Genomic DNA, 23,156 nt, shown 5'->3' on the forward strand with positions numbered 1-23,156 from the left:
GATAACCTTGAAGGCTTATCTTACAATGTTGAGTTATATGGATGTGAGTGGCTGGCCTCGCTCCAGTTATGTACAGCTGTGTGGCATGGCTCTGTTAAACTTGCCTGTGCTGGTGCGGTGCCAGACATAGTCTGAGATTTTTCTTTTTTGTGTCAGATCAACCTTACCAAATAGCTGGGAAGGGAATTCTGTTCCAGGTGAACCGCTCTGGTAGAACACTTGGGACAAAGCTTTGAGAACGGGTTGAGATGCACATCTTTGTTATTTTGCAGGGCACTTACTCTGTCAGAGATTCCCTGGTGCCCAAATGAGTGACTCACTGACGCATTTTACATGAGTAGGTATGTGCCAGTTTGCCTGTCTCCTGAGAATGGCCTATGCAGAATCAGACCCACCTATTTTTAGCAATATCTGTGTCACGACATTTTGGACAGGCTTAGCTGGTACAAGTACGTAGGCTTTTTAATGTGTAGGATGCTGCTCTAATACCAACTCTTGTGACTGATGATTGACCAAATACTGACTTCTTTAAGACCTGGACAAACTAGTGTTACATGCTGTACTGTGTTCCTAATACCTTTAGACAGAATCTAAAACATCTCAGACATCACTCTTTTTCCTGCCCCAGAGCATGCAGGTGTGCACGTACAGGTTCTCCTGGGAGCAGGAAAGGAAAAATAAGGCAAGAAGCAAAAAAAAAAAAAGTGATTGTTTGTTTTAAAGCAGATGAGGTAATGTTGTTTTCAGAATCTGCTGTGTTTAAAACACTTGCATAGTACCAGACCTCCTGAGGAACCTGGGGAGATTCCTTCATCTGGCTCTCAAAACATGGCTCCTGAGTAGTATTTGGTATTAAAACATACTTACTCTTTCCTGATAAAAATTTCATGAACAGAAAACAATCCATTCCTCTGGCTGATTCAAACCTTCACTAGCATGTAAGTTCTAGTGTCTGATCCATCATTTCATGTCATTAGAGGCCATAGTCTCCCTTCATTTTCCTCTTGTCTTTGAATAGATATTATTATTGTCTGTTTCTTCATGTAGGAGAGTTGGAGACACAAGCTCTCATGACTGATCTTGCTTGTGCTAAAATTGTGGTGTACTCTGCATTGATGCAGAGCTGTTGGCTAGGCAGTACCAAAGTTGTACCTAAATGGAAGATCACCCTTGTTTCCTCCTTCCTGCCCCCAGCTCCTACAGGCACTGACACAGAAGCAACACTACCTGCACTGGATTTTAAATGTCTTTCTCCTCTTTTGGGTCGAACATAGCTCTTCAGGAAAACACTTCAGTCTTTTCTGTGAAGAGCTTGGTGATGTCCATTAAAAGCTGTCCCACTGAGTTATAAACAGATTTTGGGTTTTTTGTGTCCTCTATGGTAACAGTGCCTGTGAAGTACTTTGGTTTACTTTCTTTCAGACAACCAGCTCCCTTTCAGCATTCCTAAAGTTTGAGGCCAGGAGAGATAATAGTTGGAGTCATAGACATGCTAGGTGATCCATCATACCTGAGCTGTCGATGTAAGAAGCATTGCCAGAGCAGTTCTCATGCCTTTTTTTTTTTTCCTTCTTTTGGTGGCTGAAAGCTGCCCACAGAATGAACATGTATTATGAGCAGTGACTTGAAGGAAAATGCAAGGCACCTTACTTTGAGATTTTTTGAGCTATGTATTGACAAATGCATCTCCCCTTCTACAGAGTTCTTTGTTCTGGATCATGGTTTGAATCCAGTAGAGCTGGAGCACTGTAGGAAGGCCCTATCCTCTTATACATGCTGTTTTTTCCTGGAGGAAGCAGGTTGTAGGCATGCCTTGGGAGTTGCTGCTCAAAAACCTGACCTCTTCAGTTTGGATGTTCAGGGGTTTAAATCCCCACAGGACCTACAAGAATACAGGCAATGTTAGGCTCCAGTTGCTCATGAGTGACATTCCTGACTTGGCGATGCTCCTAGTGTCTCAGCTGTGATCCTAGGGTTGTGTTTCAGATAACCACACTTACTCCCTTCTTCCTTTATTTTGTTAAATCATGCTTTTCTTCTGTGTATGCTGCTCTAAGGCAGCTGAGCAATTCGTATCGTTCGGGTTTGTTGCCTGGAGCACTAAATAGATTTGACCTGCATCCTTATCACTGATTACACTCAAGACATACTGGTTCATTTTAGGGTTCTTCACGGTTTTAGATCATCTTTTTTAACTGGGGACTTAAGAATTAAATCCTCAGTACTGCTTGGGAGAAAATCTCTGGACTCAGTTCACATTCTATCATGCTTTTGGTTGGATAACCCGTCAGATCTCTGCTGCAGTGCCACACCTTTCTTTGGCTACCTCTGTTTTTTTTAATTATTATTTTTCGTTCTAAATACAAGCCCAGAAGAAAGGCATTTTTAAAAAGAATTTTGAGTTACTTGTTTCAAAGTGACTGTAATAACTCTTTATTACTTAAATTCTTTCAGCTCCCTTTTGTGGGTTTTATTATTCCATCTCCACAGCACTGATGATGGAGGTTTCTGCTGGTGCAGTTTGAGAAGGGCAACGCTACTTTTTTTGCTTAAGGTTTTAGCCTTGACTGGGAAGCAGTGATGTGTCCCTGCTCCCCGAAGCTGTGGTGCCATCATGTGGCCATTTGGTCGGGTACAGGTTTTAATGTCTCTTCAGAGCACAGAAATGTGTGCGTTCCTTTAGGAGCGCTGATGGCTTTGGCTGGCTTTTTTCTTTCTTACCTGTGTAGAAGTGCCTTGGCCCTCCTTTTGGGCACAAAGCTGGTTTGTGTGGTTCATGAGCAGCACACTATGGCAGAACTTCTGTCATTACCTGAAGTGATGTTAACTCCTTGTGGCCTCCCTCCTGCTCATTGAGCTCAGGATCCACCTAGAAGTGTTGAGGAATGTGGTCATAGTTCTGTAGCAAAGGTCCTCCTGATTGGGAGGCCCATCACCACATACACTTATGATGGTTTTGCAGGAAAGCTACTGAAGAGCCTTCAGAGAATAAACTGAATTTACGTTGCTGACTTGCAGGCTGTTGACTGGTGGTTGACCTGTGTTCCTAAGCTCTGAGCTCCTGTGGTGTTTTAAGAGTCAATTTATACACCAGGGACTTGGAAGAACCTTGCATCTGAAGGGGGGTTCTCATTGCTTCCCAACCCAGCCCATGGGTGTCAAGAACGCTTCAGTACTTTTTCATCTGTGAAGAAGGAAGTGGTCGCTGCTGGTGGGTGCCACCTCTATATGCAGCCATGTTGCAGTATGACGTGCAAGCTGCACTGCTTGAAGAAAAGTTGTTCTCCAAGACAAGCACCAGTCAGAAGCTAGTTTGCTCTTATCTTGCCCTTCCCTGGGCAATAGGTGTAGCCTAGCTGCAGCCCAGCCCCCCAGGTGCTAGCTCAGCAGTAGGGTGCCAGTGAGGAACATGCTGCCAAAGGACTGTAGTCTTGTCAAATCGCTGGGTGCAGTACGCCAAGGACCATCATTTCCCCCAGCATTTTGGGGAAAAAAGATAGTTCTGTGGTAGCTTGCTTAGCTTGGAGCATGACAGTCATTTGGAGCTGGAACAAGTGTCTGTAAGCCTAGGACGCCAGCAGTGACAGTGGAGTGGTGGATAATTACGGGAAGAGCTTAAGGATACCAGAATAAAGTGATATTCCTGCTCTCATCTGCTGGCAGGTAACAGGGACTTTTTGACCTCAGAGGTCCACCCAGTGGCTGTTACCATTTTCAGGTTGATTGTCCATCTGCTCTCAGCTCATGCATCCTCTCCTTTTCACCATCCTCAGTGTAGGTGGGATCTCACCTGGAGATTTTCACCCCCACAGCACCTACTGCTGCATCCCAGTTAACAACAGCTGGCACGGTGGCAGTTTATGCTCGACATTGTGAAGGGGGCTGGTGTTTGAGAGACTACCTGCTCAGTGTTTCTTGTTCTCTTCCTGAAAACAGACAGGTCACTTGGGTATCATAGAATCAGCAAGGTTGGAAAAGACCTCTAGGATCATCAAGTCCAACCCCCAACCCAACACTACCATGTCTCTTAAACCATGTCCTGAAGTGCCATGTCTATATGTTTTTTTTGAACACCTCCAGGGATGGCAACTCCACCACCTCTCTGGGCAGCCTGTTCCAATGCCTGGCCACTCTTTCAGTAACAACAATCTAAACCTCCCCTGACACAGCTTGAGGCCGTTTCCTCTTTTCCTATTACTAGTGAGTTGGGACAAGAGACCAACACCCACCTCGCTACAGCCTCCTTTCAGGTAGTTGTAGAGAGTGATAAGGTCTCCCCTCAGCCTCCTCTTCTGCAGGCTAAACCACCCCAGATCCCTCAGCTGCTCCTTATAAAACTTGGTTTCCAGACCCTTCACCAGCTTCGTTGCCCTTCTCTGGACACGCTCCAGCACCTCAATGTCCTTGTAGTGAGGGGCGCAAAACTGAACACAGTACTCGAGGTGCGGCCTCACCAGTGCCGAGTACAGGGGCACCATCCCTGCCCTGCTCCTGCTGGCCACACTATTCCTGATACAAGCCAGGATGCCATTGGCCGCCTTGGCCACCTGGGCACACTGCTGGCTTGTGTTCAGGTGGCTGTCAACCAGCACCCCCAGGTCCTTTCCACCAGGCAGCTTCCCAGCCATGCTAGGACCAGTCTACCTAATACTCAGGTGTTAGACCTATATCTAACACCCAGGTGACTTGCAGCCAATGGATTCATGGTCCTCAGGTTTGTAATGCCTGGGTGGCTTGGGAATCCAAGTGGGCAGTGTCTCTGCGAGGGGCTGAGTGCTGGGCCAGGGGCTGTGCCCTTTATTTTGATATTTTGTTTGCTAGCAGTAAGCAATCCAGGTTAAGGTGAGGTTCTATTTGACAGTGGGAAGCCAGCTGGCCACTGACTGACCTATACCCACCCACACTGGTGATACCAGAGCTGAGGAGGCTGCCCGGTCTCCCTGCAGGTACCATCAGGCTTGTTAGCACCAACAGAGTGTTGCTGGAGGCAACAGGAGGACAAGAGAGTATCCCTGGCAGAGCGGTGGGTACCAGAGAAGGTCCTTGGGCAGGGACTGGTGGGTGCTTGCATCTCCTGTAGAAGGGGCTGTGCCTCTCCGTGCAGCTCATGCAGGAACTACAGCTGGGTTGCACAGACAGGGATTGCATGAGAAACCTTCCTTTGTGCAACCTCGGTGACCATGCAATGAGGGGGAGCAACTGCACAATGTGGAGGAGCAACCACATGTGCAGTGTGGTGCTGTCTGGGCGCTACGTGTGATGCCAGGCTGACCCTACCTGGGCCACTGAGGAAAGCTTGAGGGTTTGGGTTGGAGCATGCAAACTGTTGGCTCACCATGTCAAGCCCTACAGAGGATCTTAAAGCACAAAAGACGTGGGTGGTGTCTGATCTGCTTGCTGAATGTGTAGCTGGGGCCGGCTCTGCATACAGAGCATCCACAATCCTACATGAGTAGCCAGCTGTTCCCTGAATTTGGGGGAAGAGGTGATGTATGTGAGATGTGGCATTCAGCTGTATCCAAAAGGAAACCCTCTCACAGTGGAGGCTCAGCAATGCTGACTGCTAACCAATGGGGGCAGAGAAAAATGGGGGGGATCTTTCAAAGCAGGCCTGCAAGGTAAGGAAGCCAGGGGTTCACCTGTGTCCTTGGGCAGCATGGGCACAGGCAGGAGGACCTGGCCTCAGGGCAGGAACAGCAAGCAGGATAGCTGCTGGATAACACGTGGAAAAGTGGATGTGGCCTTGCTAAATTTAATGTCATCACGTCAAAATCACCATCAACAGGATGGGTGAGTTAGCTCTGATCACAATAACTTGATTCACCAAAATTTGACCCCTTGGGGGCAACAAGGGGGGAGTTAAAAAAGCTCTATGCTCACAAGAGGGTGAATTTCGGTTAAAGCATGCTTGGTCTTGGTTAAATGGGAGCTGCTTTGAACTGCGGACTCTTCTGGGGTTATTTTATTTCTTGGGTTTTTTTTTTCTTGCAGGAAATCCCAGGTGTCTGAAAAAATGAAATCCTTTTACTTGACGAGGTCACGGGGGGCTGGCCAGCAGCCAGGCACAGGGCCCCTGCGTGGCTCTGCCCGTTCCTCTCTACTAGCCCATCGCTTCCTCTAGGACGCTTCTCTTGCGTGTATTTCTGCGCGCTGTGAGAAGAGGCTTAGATTTGCTCGTCTGTTCAGTATTTAGTTTGCACTATGCTTTGAGACAGCCAGTAATGTCTTAAGACCTGTTGCAGTCTCTGAATATAAAACCCCGCTTTGTTGGGGGGAGGTTGACTTGACTGAGCCGCATGATCAGAGTCAGGTGACAATATTGGGCACAAAACCAGAGGAGGATAAACAACTGGGTGTAGGAGATCAGCTGCTGATCTTGCCTTTTGACAAGCTGTGTTACTTCTCGGGGAAAAATGACTGCCTGGCCATCTCCTCTGCTTTGGAGCTTAACCACGGCGTGTTTAACAGGTAAGTCCTCCTGAAGTGGTGTTTCTCTTCGCTGGCTTAGCACAGAGGTGGGTAGAGCCGTAACGGGCTTGTGAAAGCGCTGGGCTTCAGCATCTTGGGGTGCTGCAGAAGGGCTGGGCAAGGCGTTGGGGGGAAGGCAGGAAAGGAAGTAAGTGTTGAAAGATAGGCACTGTTGGAAGCAGGCTGAATATGGTAAATATAAAAACTTACTTTTACAAGAAACAAAAAAAAAAGAGGAAAAGAACCCTATTACTGCGTGTATTGAGGATTTGTAGTGGCCTCTTTGTGGCTTTATCTTACACCCCAAGGAACAGGATGCCCCAGTATGTTGACTTTCTTGGGGTATTTTGGTAACTGGCTCATTGTAAGAGAGCATATATAAAAATGCCTGAATATTTTTGTAATCATGCCTCTATCTGCTCCTCTCCTTATTCTTAATCTTTTGTACTGCTTACCTATCAAAAGCCCAAAAAATCTGCATTCTTATAGTTAATATTTTTGCTGTGTGGGATCTGCAAAACTTGTTGCACTTCAGACCATGTACCTTCCAGGGCAAGTCTGGCCATGTGCAACTGGAAGCTCCTTGGGGTGAGGTGCTGCCCTGCTCCCTTCTCACTGTGCTCCACCTGCATCTGGGGGTCAGAGGCTGCCAGGGGCCCTGCAGCTGCCTCTCTTTTTGGAGTATGAACCCATCCACCCTGTTGGAACAATTTGCATTTTACAGAGTTCCTTGGCAAGGGGTAAAACTGCTCAGAGCAACGACCTGCTGAGCCTCACCTTAGCTGCACGCATCCAGGGCAGCCTGAGCACGTAACAAGGTACGAGCTGTAGCCTGGCACTTTCCTGAAATTAAACAATTTGGAGAAACTCTCCATTTCAGGAGCCGGTTATTCACCCGTTGAATTCACCAGAGATGATGATTATCTTCACCTAGATCTGTAACTGTTGACTTGGTTGTGTTTTGCTTGGCTTGAAGGATTAGTTTTTCAGGATGGCAGGCTGTACCACTGTGCAAGATGGAGGGGAAGGAAAAATACGAGAGCGTCCACCCTATTTCTACATTTTGTGAGTTCTGGCCAGTGTCCACGTGCCTCACAAGTCAAAAGGGCTGCCTGCCTTGTAAGTCAGGAAGGATTAGCCCTGTAGTTAAGAGTTCAGTAACCTTCCCTCACATCCTCAAGGCTCTTGGAGTGAAACATTGCGCCAAGGCATCACAAAAAGTGAGCTGCCCTTGAAGTGTTCCTGGAGATACTGTTGTTCATTCACAGTGCCCCTAAAAAAAGTCTCTAGAAAGCAAAATCACTGCTCCCTGGTGTAGGGAGTGTAAATGCAGGAGAGAAAATGGTCTGATGAAGCTAAGGTTGTTTATTGTTTTCTCACACCTGTGATACTATAACTGGTAAAACAAAACAGCACCCACTTTTACTAGATGCTCAAAACCATTTTTTTCCAGCCTGCCTGCTTTTTTTCTCCAGAAGTTGTTTAAATGAATTTATGAAGTACTGGCTACCAAAGGCTATTGATGGCTACCCAGGTTTTCCAAGCAACTCTTTAATGACTATTTTAGTAACCTTATGAAAAGATATTTTCCATTTTAAAAAAATCCATCTTAATAGTACCACCATTTAACACCAGAATGAACCAACAAATGACAGCTTACAAACTAAAAAACAAAAGCTTCAACAAAAAAAAAGCTTCAACTAAAAAAAAAACCCTGTTTTTTAAAAACAAAACAAACAAACCAACCCAATGAAATTCATCCAGCTGCGTGCAGACCAAGGTATTTAAATCCCCTGCAGCGTCTCTGGCTGGCAGAGCTGAGCAAACGCTGGGGACAGGCTGCTCTGTGGGAGGTCAGACTTTGATCCCAGTGGTCCTCCTGAGAGCTTTTCCCAGGAGAACTTGACGGTGCCCTTGACTTACTGCTCGTTTACTTTGAGGTCAGTTCAATAAAACTCAGCTCTAACTCAGCTCATTGCCAGATGCAAGGAAAGAGAAGCAGACTGACCTCAGCCCTTAAGGCAGGTGAGTCAGATGAGAGGGTTGAGGCATGGCCAAAGTAGCAGTGTTCTCTGTGGGTACTGCAGAGCTGCTCTCCCTGCCTAGGACCAACGCTGGTGTGTCCAGTCCCCCCATTTCAGGACATGGTTTGGGTGGACTTGATGATCTTAGAGGTCTTTTCCAACCTTAATGACTCTATGATTCCATGTCACTTGAATTTGGGCTTGGGGTAAACAAATATTCCACAAAACAATCACCGTTAAATTCAACATTTCTCTTTTGGGGGCTACAGCAAGAAAATGTGGGCAGTGTCCCAGAGGGCCGGGTGCTCGCCTGCTGCCTTACTCAATAGTTACAGAAAGGTGGGGTTTCTGCACTCAGCGGAGTACAAAGCAGGCAGTATGCAACAGGAGGGAGCATTCCCTGTGAGCTCTCTCCACATGATCACAACTTTGTAAGGGCTCTTTTATTCAGTGTCCCGATCTTGCTGTGAAAATTTGACTAGAGTTATTAGTCAACTTGGTCTGCAAGTTGTTGTTGTTCTGTTCATGCTAGGGCAGTGCTAAGCACTGGTACGTGTGGTGCCCAGCCTCGTGTGGTGTAGCCCAAACTGAGAGAGAAATCAAAGGCTGGGGGAGAAGGTGGCTTGGGAAAAAGCCTGTGGGGACCCGTGGGTCTGCAACCACCTGGTGCTTGTGCTGTCATCACTCAAAGGCATGGCCCCTCTGAGTCTCCAGCTTCTCACCCTGCTCGTGTCATTCCTTGTCCACATCTCGCTGTCAGGTGTCGGCTGTACTCTTTGGGCTTCTTGAAACCCATAAAGCAATTTCTTAAAATAGTCCTTTCATTTTCCCTGCCAGTGGCCACTCGATCTCAGCAGGCCCTCTTGCCGTGGTGGCTTAGCAGATGTGTGCTGGTCGTGAGAGGGCAAACACCATGTTATCAGCCACAGTCGCATACTGACGCTGTATGAAGTTGGATGTGTTTAGAAGCTGCAGTTATTTTAGAGTAAATCCCTGCCCTGAGTTTGTGACCCAAGCTGATGTGACATTTGCTGTGGCAGGAGCTGCCTAGTTTTTTTTTTGCTTTGCTTCGTCTGCTTAGAACCATACTGCTAAATTAAAAGCAACTTGCTGCTTTTCATGTTTACTTTTATGGGTGTCTCCTCCATTCAGAGACTGGAAGACATCTCCCGAGAGATGGCTTTCACCAGCAGATAGCGTTTTAGTCCACTACGTGTCACAGCAAAGCAACTTGAACTGCAGGAATACCCTTTTCTCTGAAGATTACAGCTGTCCCCACTCTGACGAAGGGATTTCAGAATCAAAGCAAGTCTTGGCCTACGGGTTCCTTTTTGGTTACTGGATGTATCCCCAGAACAGCTTTAAAAAAAAAAAATCCCAAACCTATGACTTTTCTTTGCGGATCCCTTTAACAGAGATGAGATAAAAGAGCCGGCTACTTGACAAGCATCTTAAATCAGATTGTTGTGGGATCTCAGGGTAAACTGTCTCAAGCTGCCGTGAACAAGATCAAGTGTTTCGGGCAATTCTCACACCCTTTTATCTAGGAGAGTCAGACCTCCTGGACAGTGGCATCTACTGAGTTGTGGCCTCATGTATCCTCTAATTTATTTCCTCGGTAAGTCTCTTGTGTGCCAGGGATGCTCAGGTGCTGCCAATGCATCTCCTTGCTTCTGTATTGCTCTGTAGTGGACCATAGCAGAAGGGAGTTTCTGGACATCAAGCAAGGGTACACACGTTAAGCAGCTGGCAAAGACCTAATGGGAAGCCTCCATTAAAGGGAGAACAATAAATCTGCCACTAATTATGTTTTTTTTCTTAGGTATTGCTTTAGGCCAGACAACCACCACCCAGGTCCCTATTGCATCAACACCATTGCCTCCCAGTGCAACCACCACCCAGGTCCCTATTGCATCAACACCATTGCCTCCCAGTGCAACCACCACCCAGGTCCCTATTGCATCAACACCAGCACCTCCCAGTGCAACCACTACTGAGGCCTCTGCAGTGCTCTCGACTGAAGTGGCATCAATTACTGCAAACCTTGCCACATCCACAGCAGCGTCGTCTGCTCAGACTCTGCCTGCCACCACAGATGTGACCGTCCTCACCTCTGGCAGCATGGCCATGTCTCAAGCATCTACAGGACTGATGGTCGCATCTACCAGCAGCCCAGTGTCCGCTCCAGGCGTGACCACGTCTCCTGGGGTCCCATCAGCAGCTCCATTCCTCACCACCACCAAGACTTCAAACTGCAGCAGAGTGAACGCAACCGCCTGTGCCCACTGCTCCCCAGGGACATTTCCCAACAAAGGTAAGAGCCCACGCTCGCCCTGGCTCTTGTGTTAGGTGGAAGTGACTAGGTTAGGTGGAAAAGTGACTTTTCAAGGGAGGTGCGAACAGCACACGTTCTCATGTTGGAGGTTTGGACAGGCAGCAGGAGTGGGAGTTAATTTATCGCACCTTTCTGAAGTTAAAAATTTGGCCTTTGCTGGTAGTGTGCTGTGCATTGGTCTTCCCGAAGCTTCCTCAGTCGGATGAAGAAGCAGTAGGGTTGTGGCTGCAAAGTGTAACACTGTGCAACCTGATTTATTGGCAGGAGGATGTTGTTTTGAGGTAGCAGTGCCAAAATATAAGGACAGCTTCCAGCTCTCCCTCTTGAATGTTTGAAAGACAATCTCTGCTAAGAAACAGCCTTTTCACTTGGGCTTAAGAAACCGCCCAGCCAACCTCTGTTGTGGTCAGGATTGCATAGTATTATGTTTTTCAGAAGTTATTTATGTTGTAATGTGGTTGTTTGGTTTTGGTTTTTGGGTTTTTTTGTTTTGTTTTTTTACACACCACCACCTCACCCCCCCAAAAAATCCCTAAAATACAAGCCATGTACTTTTTGCTTACTTCCTCCACTGCAGGGCACTTTTAGAGAGGATTGAGCAGCTCTGATGTTTTAGGGTAAATCTGCAGAGGACAGGAGGTGATTCCCACCACCCTTGTGTGCAGGATGTTCATCCACGGGATCTTCTCTTGCCCGAGCTTGGTTGCTGCAGCACCAAGGGCTGGCTCCTGCAAGCTGTGCGATGGCAGGTCTGATGTGTGCAGCTACAGCAAGTCCCACACAATAACTCTGCATAGCTTGGATTTGTTCTGTGGAGCAGAGAGGGCTAGAGCTTGTGTCTGGTGGGAATGCCATGGTACCTGTGCTCAAAGAAAAGCTGTTGCTGCTCAAGGCAGATTCTCTGCTCTGGGCATCTGCTTTCCACAAGCCTAAATTATCAGAAAGCCAAAGGAGTATGTTTTTTGGGGAGTTTGTGTGTTGGTGGGGAAACCAGGAAAACCCTCCTGGCCTCTCAGATTAAAAGAGGAAAAAAAGCAGTCACCTTGATTACCAGAAATCCATGTTGATAGACTTGAGACCTTAGATCACCCTGTGGCTGTTCTTCAGCTTGCTAACAATGCACAGCAACATCATTAGCACTAATATGACAGTTTCCTACCTCCAGGACTGTCTTGTTGGAGGGGTTGCATCGCAACACTCCTCCATTCATTGCAGTGACATGTCCTGACAAGCAAAGCAGTTTAAGTCCAGTCTCCCAGTCCTCATCCTGACCTTTTTGTTCCGATTTTAGGCACCTTGAGCTGCTGGTGCTGTGCGGGGGCCTCGTGCACGGACCCCAGTGCCTGCACCTCCTGCCCGCTGGGCCACTACCAGCCTGCAAGTGGGCAACTGTCGTGCTTGCCTTGCCCGCCGGGGCACTACGCCAAGTGAGTGACTGAGCCCCTGGGCATGGGGTGGTGGATGCTCTCCCCCAGAACACTTCCCAGCTGGCAAAATCTCTTCCTTTGGGTTACGGGAAAAGTGCTGCAAGGGTGGTATCTCAGTGGGAAGCACAGGGTTTTGCATCCCCCAGAGAAAGAGATCAGAGGTTGCTGTCCCAGCATCCACCCATGGTGCAAAACACTCAGCGGCAGCAGTGAGAGGCCGTGTGCTCCCCACCTTCTTGCAGGGCTCTGTGGCAAACTGGGTCAGGGAGCTCATTCACAGCAAAGCCAAAACAGCTACGTGGCTGTTAAACTAGCCTGCAAACAGTCCAAGCCTTGGAGAAAGTCCCAGACTGCCTTTGGGCTGTGCTTCAAATGAGCTCCCCGTGGGGCAGGTGGAGGTGTGAAAGGGTGCACCTCTTCAGCACTGCTAAACTCTCCTCACCAGGAAACCCTGGTGTGGGTGACCTTGTGCTGAGGGCTTCCCAGCAGCCAGCTCCAGCTCTCTACAGGCTGCCCTTTTCTTTTTCCATGGTCTTTTGTATGTACTAGGAGAGAATACATCTTTTTGTGATGGGGGGACACTTGGGAGTGAAGTGTAGGTTCATCTCTTTGGCTTTCCCCTGGGATACCTCTGGCCAACTGACTTCATCTCTGTCCTTTGCCCGATTACTTTCTCAGTCTCTGTTTTGTCACCTCTAAGGGATCTCATTACATTTAAGTCTCTGGCAACTAAAGCAACATCCTTAGCTGATACAGTGTGGAAAAGCTAACAAGCCATCCCAGCCAGAAGCCCAGCCTTGCAATTTCGCCAGGCTGCCTCATCTCAGGGACAACTGTGCAAGTGTCCTCCAGCTGTGGGGACACGCGCAAGTGCCGCTCCCACCACTTCCCACTGGTTTTTCTCTTGGTGTATCTGTCTTCTGCAAGCAGCTGGTGGGTTTTGTCCCTTGGGCAGCTGCAAGGACAGGAGGGGTGGCAAGAGCTTCCCTGGACCACATCCCCTGCAGAGTGGCTCCGTTCAGGTCAGCCCTGGGGAGAGGAAACAAACCCTGGCTGCGGGGAAGGGCGACCTGACCATGCAGTTTGTTTGCAGCAGCCCCTGAGTTTGAAGCCCCCAGCTTGCTCCTCCGTGCTCCATCCATGCTGTTTGAGCTGCAAGGACCTGACTTACCTTATTTCCCCCCCAAGTGCTTTAAAAAACAGTCCCCAGGGCACTGCACAAATGCTCCTGCTGGGATGTCGGAGAGGGCAATGCAGAGCCGGGGACCAGAAAGGGTCAGCAGACAGGAGCTGGGTTTATGCATGCTGGAGGGGTGGGACCAGAAGAAGGGGAGACATGGGGAACTGGAGGGGGGGGGGTCCGGCGGGTGCAGCGTGTGCATGGCCATCTCCATGTCAGCTGCCCGGGCCTCAGGGCTCCGATGGGATTGTTTAACATTTTTGTGGTATTTGGGGAATCCAGGCTCCCCTGAGCTTTGAGCGGCTCTGGCTGGCGCAGGCCTTGCATAGCATTTGCTATGTTTCCAATTGATTTTAATTATTTTTCCACAAATCTTGCTCAGCCCTGGAGTTTCTGAAGGAATTAAAGAGAGTGTCCTTGTTTTCCTCCAAAGCATCCCTGAGTGTGTTAACAAATTCTTATACCCACATGCTTGTAGTTGAGGATTTGGCTCTGTTGGCGATGAATGCAATAGCTTTCCTCTTTCTCTGCCTTTCCCTCTTTTCCTCCCCCTCCTCCCAGAGCTCTAACACATTACATCCCCTTTCCCACAATCCCTGTTGTTTAAGGTCAGGACTCTCACACATCAGTGCCTGCGGTTTAGCTTCTTTTTTTGACTCTTAAGTGACCTGACTTTCAACAACGGAGCCGCTCCTTTTAAAATTGCTGATGGATGCTGAACACCAGCACCTTCCCAATTCAATTCAATTTCCAAATGTGGATTTAAGAGCCTGACTTTAAACCAAGGTTTTTAAGCCTGGCTACAACATATTTTTCAAGACCTAGAATTCGAATCTGAAACCCTTTCCATATAGCCCACAGGCACAGGGCATCTCTAATGTTAATAATACAGAAAACTTTCTTTTTCAGTGGACCTTTAACATTCAGGTGAGTCCAAATGGCTGTTTTTCTGCCTGAACTCCTTCATTATAATTACACTATTTCTAGTCTTGTTAGTGAAACAAAGAGTTGTGCTCTGCTTTCTCCTCTTAAAGTGGATAGAGGCTCGGGTGACCTAAAATAGCACTCACCTCTGCTCCCGTCTCTCCTAGCTTCACAAGGAGCACCGCCTGCCTTCCCTGCCTGCCCGGCCATTACGCTAATGAGTCTGGGGCTGCAGCCTGCAGAGCATGTGAGAAAGGTAGGCTTTGATTTGTATTCAACCCAAATGCATTTTCATCAGGCTATGTGATGCTTTTTCCCATGGCCAGATGCAATTACCAGGTAACTTAAAAGCACCGAAGGGTAAACAGGTTATTTTGTTCAGGCTAAAAATAGAATAGCAGATCTCTCCCATTCTCTTATTGACATTTTTATTAAAATTAAAAGAACAGATCTCAGAATCACGCTTCTGTTTGCAGCAAGCTAATACTAACACTGCAATGACAGCCTTTTCCAGAAAGTCAGGAAAGAAGGTTTATGAAATTCAGTTATAGCACAAGGGGGAGGAGGATGTCAGGAAAATAAAGTATTCCCCTATTTTTAATGGCAAAAGTGAGTCTAAAGCATCTCTGTTTGCAGTTAGGCAATCTTCTGCAGTCTGAATCTTAAGTTTAATATTCTCCCTATTCCCCAGACATTAAAAACTGGGTTTTCAGCAAGCTACTCTGCACCTGGCTAATGCAATGTGAGCCTGGTACAATGTGTTCGCAGACAGTATAACAACATGTTCAAAACAGACTAGCATTTACTTATGCAAAAACCTAATTAACACATGCAATGCAGCAGCTATTCTGTACACAAATTAAGTGCTCCTCATACATGCACAACTGTTCTTTTGAAATCCACCCACCAAACGGTTTGGCTGGTACCTAAATCTTGGCTATCGCTTGCTAAGTTTGGGAGGAAAAAAGTCTAACTAGGGACAGCGCTGTGGTATGTCACTGCCTTTACTCAGCAAATTTGAACACTGTGTTAGACCACAGAGGAGTCAGTGGGGGTGGCCCCTAAATCATGCGATTATAAATTTAAGAAGTTCCTTTTTCCTCGCAGGGAGAGGGAGGTTGTATTGTTTTCATCCTGCTTTGCCACAGCACATGCTGCGTGTTGCGAGTCTGGGCCGGTTTGGTCTTACCGGCCGGTAAGGCAGACCTTACCCACACCACCGCCAGCTCCTCCATGACCCAGGCACCTTAATTCTGTCCTGTGTGGAGCCATGGTAGTGACCAGTGTTGTGCATCATCAGGCACCTTCTCGAAACCACCTGAACTCCCCAGCGTTGTTCTCCTGCCTTTGGAGGTCCTCGTTGGCATGGCGGGACCCACAAGCCGGGTGCTGCCTGCCCCCCTGCCCATGGCGTGGGCTTTCAGGGCGTTTCAGTCCTTGCTGTGCTTTGGGGAAGGGCCTGTGCGTGTCCTTCCTTTCACGGTCCTCGTGGTGCAGGGAAGGAGAACAAACAGCAGATTGCTGCACTGCGCAGAGCCGTCCTCATTGGCGAGTCTTGCGGCTTTCCCTTTGCGGGGAGGAGATGCACCCCAGCCTTCCTGGGTGGGGGAACTGCTGGAGGAGTTGGGGTGACTGGAGGGGTTTCCCCTGGCTGGAGACCTGCTTCAGCTGCATAACCTGGGAGTTGGCACTGGGATCACCTATTTCAGCTTCATTCCACTCCAACCTGTCAAGCTGGGAAGGTTGACAGTTCTCTCTGTCTCCTTGTTGGGGTTTTGGATGTGACTGACACCAGGGAAATCTGCCGGAGCCTCCCTGCCCCGCTTCCCTCAGCACGGCAGAGGTCGTCAGGAAACTATTGCTCTTTCAGGGCTTTTGACAAATAGAAAACCAAATGTCCTGAATTAGCCCATGAAATGCCACCTGAAATATGTTGTGGGGAGTTCATTTCATTGCTTGTGAAATGGAGATGAGCAAATATACAATGATGTGGGGCAGCGACGGTGGAGGAAAGATCCTGAATCCTTATTCTTCTCTCTTTCAGGCTATTTTAGCTCCAAGCAAAATGCAGCATTTTGTCTGCCTTGCCTGCCTGGATCATTCTGCAAGTAAGAAGTCCACTTGTGATGCTGGCTGTCAGGCAGACAGGGAGGGGTGGTTTTCTTTTCGCCACAGAGCTAGAAGGCCCAATGTAGTTGCCAAAGGCAAGTCACCTGCCGCTTCAGCTGTAGGGACGTTGGTGCTGAGCCCTGGTGAGAGATGGATGGTATGACGGAGGGGAGGACCCTGGCTGGGTGTGGAGGTGCTCTGGGATGAGGTGGTAGAGCATCAGCTTGCAGCCCACCTCTACCATCCACTCTTGCCAATGTCGCTGCGTTGCATGGGCACTGCACGCCACTGATAAACAGATGCTGGCACAGGGATCAAGCCGAGTGTTACTCTGGGTTTTATAGGTTTAAGAGGAGCTGTTTTGGTTTGTTTGGTTTTTTTTTTTAATCCTGAGCTGAGATGTGTAGAAGGCAGCAGCTAAACTACCCTGGCTGTGCTGTCACCTTTGGGGTGGGAGAGGGGGCCTGGGATTAGTGCTGGTGGGGTACCTTGCAATGGGGTCCACACCCTGCCATGTCGGGATGCCTGCACGGAGGTAGCAGAGCGTATATTCAAAGCAGGCAAATTGGCATCTGAATACTTACCTTCCTTCTGACCTTGCTTGTCCATGTTACGCAGCAGACCTCTGCTGAAATTTGGTTCAACCAGATCCAGGGCTTACGTGGCTGTATCGCCAGTCTCTCTCCCAACTCCCTTTGGTAGCCCTTGACCAGTTCCAGCCCAGTTTCCTAAGGAATAGTGACTTCTGGGATAGCAAGTTCCTACAAGTTTCATGTCAGTAAGAAATCAAAGAGAGGATAGAAATGCCATCACGTGCCCAGCCCTAATTAGACATGGGAGAAACCACGCTGAAGAGGGACACTGTGAATGCCCACAAAATAGCAAAAGCTTAGTTCCTGGTAGACCCTGGAGACTTCAGCCTGTGCATACATGAGAGAGCTGGCCTTGGTGGTCTGGTCTGGTCTTGGAAGCGTTTGTCCTACAGCGTTGTCTGTCTCCTCTCCGCCCCCCCAGCACCACCAGCTGCACGGCGTGTCTGCCTTGCCCTGGTGGGCAAGAGGCTCTTCAGGAGGCGTCGGAGGAGTGCATGCCTTGCCTGCCAGGTAACTTCTGCAGCGGAGGGTGGGGGCTGCGAGAGCCGAGCTGGGAGCACACAGCTTCAGCATCAAGGAATGATTTCTTCCTGAGACTGGTCTCCCTTGCCCCAGCGGACACTGGGGACGGGGGGTTGCCTGAGGCTGGGAAGCAGCAGTGGCGAAGGGGAACTGAGGAAATGACTCTGCTCCTTGCATTGCTGTCTTAACAGCAAACCGGAGCGGGTGAGCCAGTAGGAGGGCAGAGCAACTCCAGCTGCCCCCACAACCACCGATAGCGAGCCTCCTCTCCAGAGACGGCACCAGGGATTTCTTGTAGTCAAGATGTGTTTTAAACATGCAGAAAAGCATTTACTGCTTTGAGACCAAAGACTTCTAGAACCCATCATGCCCATAAAGCTTAGGAAACTGAGCCATGCTTTAAACTTTGCCCAGCAAGTTTCAAGCAGCTGGAAAAGATTTTTTGAATCCAGAATTAGAGAGGATGAAACACTGCTGACCTCCAGCTCCAACCTTTCCTCTGCTTTAAAGCTAGAGCTCACTGCTAAACCAATCTCCCACTGTACGCCTACTCACACTTACTCTGTGTGCCAAGATCTAACCCCGGATAGCCTTTAGCTCCCCTGTCCCTGTTCTCCTTCCTGCCTCTTTGCCACCAAGCAAAGACCAAAGGCCAGGCTCAGCTTTTGTTAATGCATGTGAAGTATTTAATGATCTTTCTCCTTGTGGTTTTGAAAGCTGAATCATCCATATGCAATTGCAAAGGCCCTGGCGTCTAGTCCCAGATCTTAATTTTGTGCTTATTTGCTATTTTAGGTATGTTCAAAGGTCCCAGTGACAACAAGTGCAAGCTCTGCAGGACAGGAGAATACCAATTACAGCAGGGCAAGGAGAGCTGTGACCTGTGCCCAGAAAATCACTACTGCCCTGTGAGTCTCCATCAGCTGGTGTGAGAGCCTGTAGCTGTCCTGTGGCAAGCTAAATACACTTCAGTTAACAGCATTTTTATCTGAGCCCACTTCCTTTTCTTAAAAATAGACAGAACCTGATGGAGGGAGCTTGTTAAAATTATGACACCAGGAGTCTGGCTTTGTGCCACCCTTGGAGCTGTTTCATCTCACTGGGCCATCAGGGGAAAGTCAGAGGATGGTATATCCATTAATGAGGGGGTTTGATGTATGGACATGCCATATAATGACACCTTCTGCTCTTCACCATACTCTGAGTAACACCACGAGGCAGACGGGCTGAATTTAATGATGGCAGGTTCATTTCTTGGTTATTTTTCTTGTCTTTTCAATGCTGAAGTGTCACTTCCCTTCACACTAGTTACCTTCTGCAGTCTTCCCTGTTTGCTGGTGCTGAGTTACTTCTTCTCTTGGGCAGAGCCCAGATGTGAACCCGGTCAAGTGCCCTCCCGATGCCTTCTGCCCTGCGGGCAGCGCTGAGCCGGCGTACTGCATGGAGGTCTTTCTTTACAAGGCAGGGGACTCCTGCCAGCTGACTCCCCTGATGGTCATTTTCCTGGCCGTCTTCTCAGCAGGTATGTGTCGGTCTTCTTTGTCCTCTGGAAAAACTAGACACCCCTCTGCAGCTGGGTACCTTCATGTCATGTCAGTGGTCTCTGGATGGTGTATCTTAGATTTCCGGAAACCTCGATTTCTAATGACGGTCTTTTGGCCTGTTTTCAATGTAAACAATAATCCTTTCCCAATTTGTAAGTAGGGATAATGCTGTGTTTGCTCTGAAGGAAGGCTAGCATAATGTTGAGTTTGCTTGTCCTTGGGAAACAGGAATTTCTTTGCTACCCAAAAGTAGGGAAAAGGACAATTTCCTTTTGGCACGAGACGTCCAGTTTCCTAAAAGCATTCCTCCCCTGTAACTCTTGCCGCAGCATCCAGCAGGACGGGTGCAGTGTTGCTTGTACTGGTGCTGTAGTGCACCTTGCAACCAACAGAATAAAAGACAACCAGCACCTACTGAGTATGTGGCGCATCCCTCATTCCACATGGCACCTGCTGTACCTAACTCATTAGGGCAAGCCAATGGGTGGATGAGCTTTTCCACCTGGAAGCTACACCATGAATACTGATTCCAAAACAATGAATATGGATTTGGAGTTTTAGCAAAGGGAAAAATAAGGGTTCTGTAGCTTTTGATTAAACCTCCCCCAAACTTTGATCAGAGGTAAGTTGTTATGCAAATGAGCAACCGCTACTGCTATGGATTACAAAAGGGCAGAAGAGCAAGCTGTGAGGAAGGACTCATCTCCTGTGCTCGGGCAGATGAACAGAAACCCCAGCCTAAGTGCCACTTATGCCACTAATCTCTAAATCAGAGGTGGCTAAATCATCAGAGATTAAGGAATTATAGCCTCGTACCATAGGTTTCTGTGTTTTAGGAGCAATAGTTACGTGCCTCCTGAAGACCTACTCTCCAGTCTAGCTCAGTGTTGTTAAAAGGCAGTTGGCAGATAAAATAGATGTGCTAGTCCCTGCAATGAACAAGAGCAAAAGCTCATTCTCCAACCACAAAGCAGGGCTAGTTCTCATCAAACTCCTCTCTTGGCACCCGAGGAGAGGACTCTGATGTATAGGAGGAGAAAAGGGACAGCAGGCTCTGGAGGAGCTATAGCTCTAGCAGTCCTGCTTGACTGCTCTTCTCCAGAGGGCTGAAGTGTCCTGGTGGGAGCAGATGAGGGTTGTTCTCACAAGCCATGGCTTGGAGCTTTGTGAAAGCTCCTCCACTGCCCCATATCCCCTTGTGCCAGGCTGTAGTCCAAAAAGCTGCCAAAACAGATGCCATCTGAAGCAAGTATTAATTAGAAAAAGTAGATAAATGAAGTGTATGAAAAGCCTGTTCACATAGGGACAACGGCCCATTAACCAGCATTTCTGATAAACAAGTCTGAGGGTCACAGAACGGCATTCCTCAGTGAAGTCCTGCCTAAGAGCTTGCTCAGAAGAGGGGTAAAGGAAACATCCCCCACAGGAACCCGCAGGTATTTCACGGCTGGTCTAACAGATCAATTGTTTACCATGAGACTGGCTGCTCACGCAACCTAAATTTGGATGTATTTGTCTGGCCATCTTGCATCACAGTGACAGATTTGTGCTCTTCTGTTAAGATCAGTTTTCCCTGATTATGCTTCTGCCAGAAACAAACAAACAGAATGTCACAGTACTTGGTATTTGCCAATTATTTCCATGTCTATGCCCGACCTAAAAGTAATTTTTCCTGACAGTCCTGATCTCCGTCTAGACTCAAAGTTAATCTAGGTCAGTTACTTCTTGTGCTTCAGTGTAAGCGCCACACAGAACAAACTCATTTCTCAGTAAGATCCTTCGGTGGGATGAGCAATGGATAAGTTGCCACGTGGAAAATAACAGGTCCGCAGAGCAAGAGTAAATGGGAGTAGGAAAGCAAGTTACTGAATTCTTTCATTAAAACCTGCCGTTATTCTCCACAACTTCCAGAATAAAGCAGAAATGTCAAAGTTGAGTATTTATCACTATAGCTAGTCAAACCTTTTTAGTGCAGAATATATAGGAGGAAAAAAAAACCAAACCTTAATTTACCAGAAGAGAACTCCTGAGTTGGGAAGCCCTAGAGCAAACGCCACCTGACACTTCACTTTCCTGCCTGAAAATAACTACCATTCCTTGCTTTCCAGGTGCAATCCTTACCATCTTTGTGATAATTCTGAAAAGGCAGCAAGAATATAGCAAGAAATCATTGAAGTCTCTACTGCTACCCCGAGGCTCCAGACGACACACGACCTACGGGGGCACCGAGCACACAGAGCCCGTCTATGCCGGCTGGTAGTGTAGGACATACTCTCAGCAAGCACCCTCTTCTTTCCATGGGGCAATACAGAGGAGTGTGCACAGGGAAAATGTTTAACCGTAAGCAACCTATTTCTGTATAGCTAAAGTAAGTGCAGAGAAATAAAACTCAGTTTTTGAGTTGTGGCTACTTGTGCTAACCAACCTAGCTGCCGGAAACGGACTGATGGGAAAAGTCTCCCGCTTCAGTTCCTGGCTTCATTCACAAGTACTTTTCTCCTTTCCTCAGGAAAAATGTCTCTCCCTCCATTTCAACAGTCAGCTGAACAAACTCAGTGAGGATTGACTGCTCCAGTTATTGAGGGACCTGGGATACAATGATGACTTCCACCTGAGCAGGACATAACACAAATATGCTTCCTTTTAAGAATATGCAATTACTTTTTTTGCCATTCTGAAAACTTTACCATTCCTTGACTTAGCCTTGCTTGAAGTAAAGGGATCCCAAAGCTTTCCCCTTCCTCTCGGCTGCAGGAAAACACATGCAACTAAAATAATGGTTGATTCCTGGACAAGTATGTCCCCCTTCCTGCTGTAACATGGTGCTTCATACTAGAGCTACACAAGTAATGCAAAACTTTCATCAAATCTCACAGGAATTTTCTTTCTCCACCAAGCCACACCATGAAGCTGCAATTCTTTAGAGCCAAACCGACCAGCACGCTGCAGCCATGGAGCACATTTTTGCACACCTCGGAGATGTGCCTGCACTAAACGCTTTGCTTAAATACCCGTGCAATTTTTCCCCGAGCCCTGACCCTTGATTCATTCCCCACCCATGACAGCAGCACGTGTGACTTGTACCTGTGTTCCCTGCACTGAGCTGTGGCACGCCAAGCTTTCCCCTGTGCAGCCAGCAGAGTTCAACCATCCAGTAAAACTGACGTGATTTCATATTCCACAGGGATGATTTCAAACAGGGTAGGTGTTTCTGTGGCTGGTTAACTCTTCTTACAACTGTTGTTTGCTATATTTTCCTTACGTTCTTTCTCATGGTGGTGTTCAGCTTTGCACCTTTTCCTCATGGCCATTTGAGGTCTCGCCAGCATACCAGGCACTCAGAAGTGCCCTTCGACTGTAATGGGGCCAGCTTCAGCTGCTCTGTGAAATCAGTACCTGGGCTCTCTTCCCCTTCCCACCTGTTGCCTCCAGCCTCCTACAGCAGAACTCATGCAGAGTCGGTGTGCTGTGTAACCCCAGACAGACCAGCCAGCTGTGCCCCTTTGTCACAGCGCTGTGCTTCGCCACCTCTGTGAGCGCTAGTGAAAATAGGGTCTACTATTAAAAGATCCGAGCTTTTAAAGGAACGTGCACTGAGGTGGCAGCAGGGGTTACTTCTCATGTCTGTCTCTTCGCTGAGCTCGCGCAGCCCCAGAGTCAGCTGAAGTAACCCAGCTGGTGGGGGTTTAAGTGGTTACTGCCCTCAGCTGCTCATTCTCCTCTCCCCAGGGCAGGCGTTACTGTGTTTAAAAAAATAAACAAACCAACCAAGCAAATCAGTTCTCTGATCCCTCTCAGCTCTGTCAGATGAATAAATGAGGTACCTGATCCTTTGCGGTCAGACTGCCCAGAGGTGCTGTGGATGCCCCATCCCTGGAAGTGTCCAAGGCCAGGCTGGATGAGGCTTTGAGCAACCTGGTCCAGTGGAAGGTGTCCCTGCCCATGGCAGGGGGGTTGGAACTAGATGACCTTTAAAGGTCCTTTCCAACCCAAGCCATTCTGTGATTCTAATATGAACCAGCAGCAACAT

The 23,156-nt window shown here is 48.1% G+C and overlaps 1 protein-coding gene across 1 annotated transcript; it reads left to right on the forward strand.

Moving 5' to 3' along the window:
- The first annotated feature begins 6,341 nt into the window (after positions 1 to 6,341).
- LOC142056722 (uncharacterized) lies at positions 6,342 to 21,526 on the forward strand. The gene is made up of 9 exons (XM_075092057.1): positions 6,342 to 6,468; positions 10,315 to 10,806; positions 12,119 to 12,254; positions 14,526 to 14,614; positions 16,403 to 16,466; positions 17,482 to 17,570; positions 18,378 to 18,490; positions 18,948 to 19,104; positions 21,235 to 21,526. Exons 1-9 carry the CDS (start codon positions 6,414 to 6,416, stop codon positions 21,384 to 21,386), a joined length of 1,347 nt encoding a protein of 448 aa, XP_074948158.1. The 5' UTR covers positions 6,342 to 6,413; the 3' UTR covers positions 21,387 to 21,526.
- The last annotated feature ends 1,630 nt before the right edge of the window (positions 21,527 to 23,156 follow it).

This window comes from Phalacrocorax aristotelis, chromosome 4 (genome assembly GCF_949628215.1).
Source record: "Phalacrocorax aristotelis chromosome 4, bGulAri2.1, whole genome shotgun sequence".
Classification (NCBI taxonomy): domain Eukaryota; kingdom Metazoa; phylum Chordata; class Aves; order Suliformes; family Phalacrocoracidae; genus Phalacrocorax; species Phalacrocorax aristotelis.

What these genes read in the sequence shown, in the direction of transcription:
- LOC142056722 (XM_075092057.1), top strand. Translation starts at nt 6,414, where the DNA reads ATGACTGCCTGGCCATCTCCTCTGCTTTGGAGCTTAACCACGGCGTGT. An exon ending in GTGCATGCCTTGCCTGCCAG is followed by an intron (nt 17,571 to 18,377) that starts GTAACTTCTGCA and finishes TTGCTATTTTAG; the next exon opens with GTATGTTCAAAGGTCCCAGT. An exon ending in CAGAAAATCACTACTGCCCT is followed by an intron (nt 18,491 to 18,947) that starts GTGAGTCTCCAT and finishes TCTCTTGGGCAG; the next exon opens with AGCCCAGATGTGAACCCGGT.